The following is a 9,479-nucleotide window of genomic DNA, read 5'->3' as shown; positions in this document are numbered from 1 at the left end:
ATTATAAATCATTTTGCTCTAAACATTCTTGAATGAAAGCTAGTACTTTTTAACTTTTCTACACATATATTGAGTCCACATTTCTGGAGACCACTCCTCAAGTTTATAGGCTGACCTGTAGAATGTGATCATCTTTTATTGGTTCCAAATTTACTCCTGTCATATGGCTCAGGCAGCCCTTGGTTTTCTAGAGGGTGGCATTTTGAAAACATACCTGCATTTCCCCCTCCTTCCCCTTCCTGAGTTTATTAGATCTGCTTCATCCCCTCAGCAAGTATTGAACCTGAAGTTTGTGAACTGAGGCAGGGATGGAGCCAAAAGGTAAAGAATCAGAAGGCACAGTAAAACACCAACATTTATTCACCAGTTAGTACACTGTTGGCACTAGCTAAGCTAAGCTATTCCCTCTGATCCTTACAAAAGCCTCATGGAGTAGGTGCCATTATGGTTTCCATTTAACAGATGGGGAAACTGAGGCCCCCAAAATGGAGCCACTTGGCCAATACCATACAGTCAGCAAATGGCAGAGTGGAGATTTAAGCCCAAGCCACTGACCTCTGAGCCTGCACTCTGCTTATCCTCCCAAGCAGCGGGGTGTAGGATTATAGGGCAAAGACTTTGCAGGCAGCCTGATCTGGATTCAACCCCTGGCCTCCTGGCTTCGTGAACTCTGGCACTTCTTACAGATTGTCTCACCTTTGGTAACCCGACCTCACAGGGCTGTCCAGGGAATTAAATGAGATGATGAATGGGAACACACCAGGCCCATTGCTGGTGCACAGAAGGTTCCTGCTGGGTGACCAGCCTTGTTCTCTCTTTGCTTCAAGAGCTCCCAGTCTAGTTGCCAAGTTGGAGATAAGAGTTCAGCTGGAGAGCTCTGAGCTCTGCTGGAGCCTCTTCGAAGTCAGTGATCCAGGGCATATTTGCTGAGAAATGCAGTCTCCCTTGCTCCCTCTCCAGCCTCTGCAACTAACCTCCTCTCCCATCTCTCCCAAAAGAAAAGGGGTGGCTCTTGTGCTCCCACACGGAGTACTTAAAGCCCCTCTCTCCTGCTCCATAGGAGGTGGGCAATGGAGATGACAGGAAGTCACCAGTGGGGAGGCCCTTTCTGGCCAGTGGGCACAGAGGGCACTCCTTTTTTGCCCTTCAATGGTCCGGATGCGGGAGGGGGGCTAGCTGTTGAGCAACTGCTCCAGAGACACTCCAGAAGCCAAGATGAACATATGCCTCTTTCTAACAATTGGCCTGGGAGCCATCCAATTGATGGAGGGCGGATCTGCACCTCTCGGATCCGGAGCCGGCAGCCCAGATGCTGACGCGGCTTCCACAGGGGTTCCTGACTGAGTTAGGGGGGTGGTGGATGGTGGGCCAAATTAGCAACACACAATTCAAAAGTCTAGAGCTGCTCCCTCTCTGCCAGTTGGTTTCTGCAGAAACACTTTTTCCCAACCCAGACAAACACCAAGTAGGCTTGAGGTTGTATTTCTCAGGCAAATACAGGGACTTAGGGTATCAAGGACAGATCCCGCCTTTTATTAGAGGGAAAATAGGCATGACCTACAATCTTTGGGCAAAGTGAAAAAGAGCAGCAATGATTTGTAGGATGTTATTCTTACTAGAGTTCATTTTGGGGACAAGTGGATGAGGAGATTTTACCTAGCATCCATGGCACTCACCAAGGGCTTCCTCCAGTTGCCAAGGAAGGACCTTCATTGGTCCCTCTGTTTCCTCCCTGTCTTTGTCAATAAGGTGGTCAATTTGTCAACATGCAACTTTGTTAGAAGAGCAAACGCCAGGCACTTGGAGATATTAAAAAGAAAAGAAAAAGAAATTCAGGTCTTCAAATCCAATTAAGAAGATTGAACACATACATACATACATATATACATAGCAAAAATGACTTCTTGACATTCTTCTCCCTTTCGTTGACATTGGGACTTATTTATTTATTTATTTGTTTATTTATTTATTTATTTTTGAGACAGGGTCTTGCTATGTAGTTCAGGCTGGCCTTGAACTCACAATGTAGTCCATGTTGTGCTTGCTTCGGCAGCACATATACAATGTAGTCCATGCTGGCCTCAGCCTCCCAAATGCTGGGAACACAGGCCTGTACCACCACACCAGGCCATCGAAACTTTTTTAAAACAGCATGTTTTATAAACAGTGTAAACTGTGTAGTTGTTGCTGAACGGCTGCAAAATTGAGGGGGAGTTTCACAGGGATAATCTTGGTAACCTTCCTGTAAGAGGTGTGGTGAGTTTTTTGGTCAGGAGGACCACGAATTGAAAGACCCAGATCCCTTTCTAGTAAGGATTTGTAAGATAAGATCCTAACCCAAGAAAGATGTGGGCCAAATGCAAAATGTTATTTTTACTAGATGAGGATGATTATATAATCATAATAAAATAACCTGGCATTGTGGAAAGGCAAGAGGAATGTCTACAAGCCCTGGGGCAAGCTTTTCCAACCCTGATGCCTGTTCTTGGCTTTTTCACAAGCCCCAGGAGCTGCACCTGGCCCCATGGTCTGGCAGAGCAGCATTTCTCAGCATAGCATCCTGCCAGCCTCCTTCTGCCTTGGGTGACCACAGGACAGAAACCCACCAAACCAACCCCTCCTCAGGCCTTCGAGAGAAGCCGCAGCTGCTCTATAGGCCCTCCGAGTGGCTCTGCCCAAAATTGACGATTTTAAGGGAATGGAACCCACACTCACATACACCTCAGCCTCGGCCTTTAACGAGGTTGACAGTGCAGCCCAAAGAGGGCAGAAAGGCTCCAAACAAACCCAGCAGAAAACTAAGACAGTGCCCCGCCTGCCCGTCCCGTCCAGTGTGCGTCCCCTCTTCTGGGTCATTTCCAGAGCCTACAGCTCTTCCTCTTACGCCCTGAAGCCCGCTCTGGCCATCCGCTAGATTTAGGTCAGAAAACAAACACTAGCAGCTCTCCCTTGCCTCAGTGAAATTACTAAGTGGAATTTATTGGGCAAGTCCATGCAGGGCGGTGGGGAGAGCCCAGGTCCCAGGTCCAGGCCCCTGCCAACTGTAGAGGTACAAGCATGAGCGGGCGCACAGGGAGAGGGTGTCCAGAAGCCCGGCCCGCCAGCCCCGCCCTCGAAGCTGTGGCCCGTCCCCAAGGCTGCCCCACAGGCCGGCCGCGCGGACTCCGTTCCCCAGCCGGCCCTTCGCTTTCACACGAACCGGGGTGACTGCACCAGCTCGAGCGCCTTTAAAGGGCCACACACGCCAGCCGCCGCTATAAAATGTTCCCAGCGGCACAGCTGCAGAAGGGGCACCACTGAGCTGAGGAGAGGAGACGTCCCGCCCGGCTGCCCTCCCACAGCCCGTCGGCAAGGGACCATTCCCGGCGACCGGGAAGAAGGCAGAGGAAGGCTCAACACCCTCTAGGGCCCTCCGTGAGTATCCAGTTCAGATTTTGCCACCAACTCGCCCTCGAGCCAGGACATGTGCTAATAATGCCCTAAGCCGGTTATAAAGACGTGGAAATGGGGGGGGGGGGGCCTCTGTCCTTCCTGGGATTCCTAGCCCAGGCCAGCCTGCTGCCTCCCTCGTGCGTGTGCTTCAGGGCTCTCCGGGCGGCAATGGGGGCTTGAGAGCTGGGTCCCTCGCGCCGCGAAGGGAGCGCGGTGGCCGTCGCCGCCACCGCCCCGGAGTCCTGTGCCGAAGCTGCGGGCGAGCGGGCGCGGCACGGTGCGGTGCGGCGGCGCGGCGCGGCGGTTCGGGCTTTTCCCGGGCGCCCCGGGGTCGACTGGCCACCCGCGCGGACGCGGGCACAGAGCGCGACCGGCTCGCGGCGGCGGCTGCGTGCATGCCAAGGGGCTGAGGGCTGCGCCGCTTCGCCCTCGCCTTACGGCGTCCGCACTCCCCTCTCTCCAGCGCAGGCGGCTCGGTGGAGGTAAGCCGGTCCGCCCGATGGGGTGCTGAGTTGGGCGGCGGGGCCGGGGACCCCCACGGAGCGGGCGCGGGCAGCCGGAGGGCGGCGGCCGGCAGGCCTGGGGGCTCTGAGGGACTTATTTTCTGTTGGAAAGCTGCTCTGCTGGGGGCGGAGGGACCGCCGCCGCCGTCCCGCAGGACTGAAGGTCCGCTTCTCCCAGCGCCTGTTCCCCCCGCGCCCGCGCTTTCTCAAGCTCGGCGTCCACCGACTTTGCTCCTCACCCAGACCGCATCTGCACGCCCCGGCTCGGGGGCTGCACAAAGCTTAGATTTCTTTCGGGGACTGGAAGTGACGGGGGCTTTTCGGGCCGAGTTTGGAGGAATTGCGGAATGGAAGTTAGCGAATGTGGACAACTTGCCTCCACTACACAGTCGACCTCTGGTCTACACACACGCACACACGCGCGCGCGCACACCTCTCTCCCTATAAACGGGGGTGGGGGCAACGCACGGAGTCCCTGCCTCACGAGCGCCGATTTCGCACTCATACAGCCGGAGCTGCGAAGCCAGGCTCAGCCACTTTCTAGCGCTGTGACCTTGGGCAAGTTGCCGCACCTCCCCGAGCCACTCTCGCGCTTTGGCGGCCGGCAGGCTCCGTCAGCGGCCGCTCGCCCAGCGGGGAGAGGCGCAGTCCCCCAGGGTGCCTGACACCGCCGCGGCCGAACCCCCGCGCCCCTCCTTGGCCCCCGGCCGGGTCTCTGGGGTCTGCTCTGGGAGGTGTTGTGGCCGAGGACGCCCGGGCCCTAGTGGCCTGCGTGCTCGCGACCCGCGCCGGGATGCGCCCGGCGGCTCCGTCAGGGATGCGGCGAGAGGGCAGCTGAGCTCTCTGCGAACAAGGGGCCTTTAGTTTTCAGGTAGCGAAACTGACTGGTCTGGTTTGAGCTCAGCCACGCCAAGCCGCGGTGTTTGAATTCTTAAATTTCTCCTCAGTGAAAAATAGCAATCGAGATGGAGCCATCCGGTTGGTGCCATTTTAACTTTTGGTCCACCTCAGGTTAAAGATGAGTACCCCCACAGACACACCTGCCTCTCCCCACTCTTTCTCGCCCCCTCTCTCATCTACGTGGAAGGGGCCGCCCTCCCAAGGGAAGGTCTGAAGCGGAGGGCGGGCGGTGGGACTGGGAACTGGCGGCCGGCGGCTGCAAAGAGCCACCCGGCGAGGAGGCACTTGTTGCTCTCGGTCTCTCGGCCGCCTCTGGCAGCCGCTTCTCAGGGGTCAGCTCGCGGGTTGGACAGCAGACTGGGACGTTTCCGCGTCCCCAAGTTTTGCTCTCCAGTGGGGGGTGGTAAGAGGGGGAGGACAAAAAATAGGGGGAGCGGGGCCAGGGATACCGATCGAAATTGAGCGCCTACTTAGGTAGCACGGACCCAGGACCAGGGGTTAGGGCGTGCGGCGTGATGTTGCCAGAGGTGACACAGCTGAATGGAGATATAGGTTCCCACTCTCGCCTCAGGAGCTCACAGCCTGAAAGGGGAGACAGGGTACAGGGTAAAATGGTCTTCAAGCGAACTGTTAACGGATGCAAGATATCTCTCTCTCTCTCCCTCCCCCCGCCTCATTTCTCTCTCCCTCTCTCCAGTTAACGTTTCTGTTGTGTGTTTTTTTTTCTTTTGTACAATCGGGTACTAGGCTGCATAAAGGAGAGGGGAAGGCTGGTTAGGAAGGGGGGAAAATGGGGAGTGCGCCTCAGGTATTTTTCTTAAGACTTAAAATTTGCCCGATACTGAATGTGCCTCGGTTTTTGAAGATAGCTTGCATTAGAGTCCTTGTCTTGTGATCACTGGCTTTAAATATTTCAGGGTTGCCTCAGAGGAGCAAGGGTCCAACCAAGCAGTGGTGCAGGACCCAGCAACTGATTTTTTTTTCCACCGTATTTTTTCCCCTTTCTTTCTCTATTTTTCCTTGCTCCTCAGCCATAAGTAAGTGGTCAGGGCAAAGATGATACAGAGAGGCAGTGAGTGGCCACTTTCTAGAAGTGTCTGAGCAGAGTCCTAATGACCACTCAAGCCAAAGGTGGAGAGAGGGATAGTATTTCAGGGAATTCTACCCTCCTTGGAAAGCTTGAAGACTCCTTTTAAACTGCTCGGGATTCTTTGGATCAAGAAGTATTTATGAATGTGGAATTCTAAATCTCTAATTGACCATGAAAGCTAGAATACACGGGGCTTTTTAAAAACAAGCTTCTAGGAAATTAACTTGAGAATTTTCAGAAGGTTTTTAAATTGTCAGATGTGGGAGTATCCTTTTGCCCCAAGTATCCCTTCTCAGCATTTGAGCCAGAGGATCATTTGTTTGGAAGGCATCTGAGTCATGTCAGGTATGAGGATTTGGCCAGTGGTCAGGTGAAGCACGTGGGAATAAGAGTGCTAGATTCTGCTTCCAGAACCACTGCCTCCTGACTGGAAGGCCATTGAATCTCCATGCCTCAGTTTCCCTCCAGGAAGAATTATTCCCACCTGTCACTACAGATGAGTGCAGTTGGGCTTAGGGCTCCTGGGAAAGCCTAATGCTGGGGACTGTCTTGGAGGGGGCTTGAGACATGGAGGAAACAGATATTCTAGCTGCTCTCTGGCTCCTGCTGCCTCAGAACCCACAAACTGCCCTGATTGGCCCAGCATCTCAGACATGCCTGGACTAGGGCTTTGGAGCCCATGACACTAGCTTTGAGGACTTGCTGGTTTCCCATGCTGCAGCCTCCAGCTTTTGAGGTCTTACTTGCCCTGAATTCTTCCCACATTCCCCCAATTACAGTGGAGCCCTCAGCTCTCCAGCTGGAACACTAATGGTCCACTGATACATTATGCTGCTTACTCAGGGACCTTTCTTCCCTCGAAACCAGGACCACATCATCCTCTACTCCTACCTCCACCCCCAACTTAGAACTTGGAAATCACTTTCATGAAGAAAGTGTCCCCTCTTGACAGTGTAGGCAGCTGGCCGCCTGGGCAGTACCTGGATGAATCAAGCACCTTGCAGCCTCAGGTAAAGTTTCAGCTTGGTCTCTTCCTTTAGCCCAGGTGGTCTCTAGTATTGGGCTTAACCCTGTCATCACCCTTGCCTTGCAGCTGTGTGGAGTTGCTCTGCTTGGGGCTTCACAAATGCTCTCTTGGTCAGTGAAGCATTTTGCCCTCATCATTTCTTCTCCCTTGTAGCGCAGCAGCTCCAGCTGGCAGTGTCACCTCCGCCCAGTTTATTCCACTTCTGCCAAGACTCTGAAATGCCAACTATGTCGAGGCCTGCACTGGACGTCAAGGGTGGCACCTCCCCTGTGAAGGAGGTGAGTTTTGCTATTTTGCAGATGGAAACACAGAGGCAAGAAAAGACAATCTATTGGAACATCATGTGCCAGGCCCTCCTAGCTGTGATATCTAGCTAGTATCCTTGGCAGAGAAAAGACACCACTTTTCTCTGGGGAGAATGAGAATAATTTTTGCCTACATGTGATCATATTGAACCCACCATGGGTGTTGAAAGGTGGCAGGGAAGGGAGCAGAGAAACAGAAATGGAACAAGACCACCATATTAAAGAGATTAAAATGAGGCTAAAAAGAGGGACAAGGGGAAGCTCTTTTTTGAAAAGTGGGGTGAAGGGTCCTGGGAGGGAAAAGAAAGCTGTCAATTCATGATGGTGGGTGCCCCATTACAAGAACTGGGTCTGAACTCTGCTCAGATACATGGTACCAACAGGATATTTGGGTTGAGGGCCTAACTTGCCAGGAGCTCATCCTGCTGCCTCCCTACCTCTAGTCCCAAATGAAATACATGAAGGAACCTTCCCGTTCTGAGGAAAGGTGAGGACAAGCCAGGAGCAAGGGTCCTATGGTATGCCTTTTTGTGTCTTCTAGGATGCCAACCAGGAGATGAACACTCTGGCCTACTCTAACCTAGGGGTGAAAGATCGAAAAGCAGTGGCCATCCTGCACTACCCTGGGGTGGCCTCAAATGGAACCAAGGCTAGCGGGGTTTCCACTAGCTCCTCAGGATCTCCATCTCCAATTAGCTCTCCTACTGCCACCCCTCCCACTAAGCCCCCACCCTTCAACCTGCACCCTGCCCCTCACCTGCTGGCCAGTATGCAGCTGCAGAAACTTAATAGCCAGTATCATGGGATGGCCGCTGCCACTCCCAGCCAACCAGGGGAGGCTGGGCCCCTGCAAAACTGGGGTTTTGGGGCTCAGGTGGGAGGAGTGGGGACCCTTTCTCCTACTGGTGCCCAGAGCCCTGCTATAATCGATTCAGATCCAGTGGATGAGGAAGTGCTGATGTCGCTGGTGGTGGAACTGGGACTGGACCGAGCCAATGAGCTTCCGGAGCTGTGGCTGGGGCAGAATGAGTTTGACTTCACTGCGGACTTTCCCTCTGGCTGCTGATGCCAAGTATCCCTAAAGATGGAGGAATAAAGCCACCAATTCTGTTGTAAATAAAAATAAAAGTTACTTGCAAAGAGACAGGCTGACTGGAAGTGTTCTTCATGGAGGTCTACAGGTGTGCAGTGTGGTCTGATGTCTTTCCAGCAGTTCAGAGGCCCATAGTGGAAGGACTGCAGGGGGGCTGTTCTCCACATTCCTGCTGCCATTACCACTACCCTTACCTCCTCAGGAGTCCAAGTACCTACCCTCATTGTGCTGAGGCCCCAGGAACCCTGTCCTTTCTATTCAAGGTTGACTACAGGGGCTGGTTGGGCCATTCTTGGAAGACAGACTGACTGAAACCTTTCTGTAGCCTCCTCACCACCGGTACATCAAGTCTAAAGGCACATCCCTAGCTACATGGCACACACTTCACTAACTCCAAGAGGCACCAGTCCCTGCTAGGTGTGGTGGCACACCCCTGTAATCCCAGCACTCAGGAGACGGAGGCAGGAGGATCACTGGGAGTTTGAAACCAGTCTGGGCTACATAGCCACCAGACCCTGTCTCCAAAAAAATAAAAATAAAAATAAATTTTAAAAGCACCAGTCCAATTGGCCCATTAAGGCCATTGCTTACCCTTTTGCCTATGTGCATGGATAATCCATAGGGTTCTCTCACCTGGGAGCTCAAAAATTGCTACTCTGCTATCAAAAAGGATAAACAAGTCATTTGTAGGAAAATGGATGCACCTTGAGCCCATAAGGCTAAGTGAAATAAATTAGACACAGAATTTCCTGGTCCCTCTTTTATGAGAAGCCCAAAATATAAATAACAGTAAAATAAAAGATAAATAGGAAGCAGGGAGATTTTTGTGGAGATGGAAAGGGAAGCTGAGGATAGAGAGAAATGGGAGGGTGGGGAGAAGGAGGAAATAAAAATTACTAAAATGTAGTATGTATATGTACCAGTTTCCCAAGATAAATGTATTATATATTGCAAATATATACTCATTTTAAAAAACAAAGAGAAAATTGCAAAACAATAGCCTCCCACCATTAAACTGGGATTTCAGCTGCCTTCTTCGAGCCCCTCAGACAGCTGTTCAGCCCCTTCCTCCAACCCTGGAACACACAGCTAGCTGGTCTCGGTGTCACCTAACTCCTGCTTCCCTGGC

General features: G+C 52.7%; 1 protein-coding gene across 5 annotated transcripts; it reads left to right on the top strand.

Moving 5' to 3' along the window:
* The first annotated feature begins 3,140 nt into the window (after positions 1–3,140).
* Positions 3,141–8,401, top strand: Cited1 (Cbp/p300 interacting transactivator with ED-rich tail 1). Of its 5 annotated transcripts, none has more exons than XM_004872665.4 (3): positions 3,141–3,414; positions 7,111–7,230; positions 7,799–8,401. In XM_004872665.4, exons 2-3 carry the CDS (start codon positions 7,171–7,173, stop codon positions 8,321–8,323), a joined length of 585 nt encoding a protein of 194 aa, XP_004872722.1. In that variant the 5' UTR covers positions 3,141–3,414; positions 7,111–7,170; the 3' UTR covers positions 8,324–8,401. The 5 variants fall into 5 exon arrangements, with proteins under 5 accessions (XP_004872722.1, XP_004872724.1, XP_004872725.1 ...); XM_004872667.4 differs by having other exon boundaries at positions 3,142–3,414; positions 7,106–7,230; XM_004872668.3 differs by lacking the exon at positions 3,141–3,414 and adding an exon at positions 3,581–3,914 and having other exon boundaries at positions 7,106–7,230.
* The last annotated feature ends 1,078 nt before the right edge of the window (positions 8,402–9,479 follow it).

This window comes from Heterocephalus glaber, unplaced genomic scaffold (genome assembly GCF_053883595.1).
Source record: "Heterocephalus glaber isolate CG9 unplaced genomic scaffold, H.glaber_assembly_v1.0 deba00001145, whole genome shotgun sequence".
Classification (NCBI taxonomy): domain Eukaryota; kingdom Metazoa; phylum Chordata; class Mammalia; order Rodentia; family Bathyergidae; genus Heterocephalus; species Heterocephalus glaber.
This window is presented reverse-complemented; position numbering and strand designations above follow the sequence as displayed.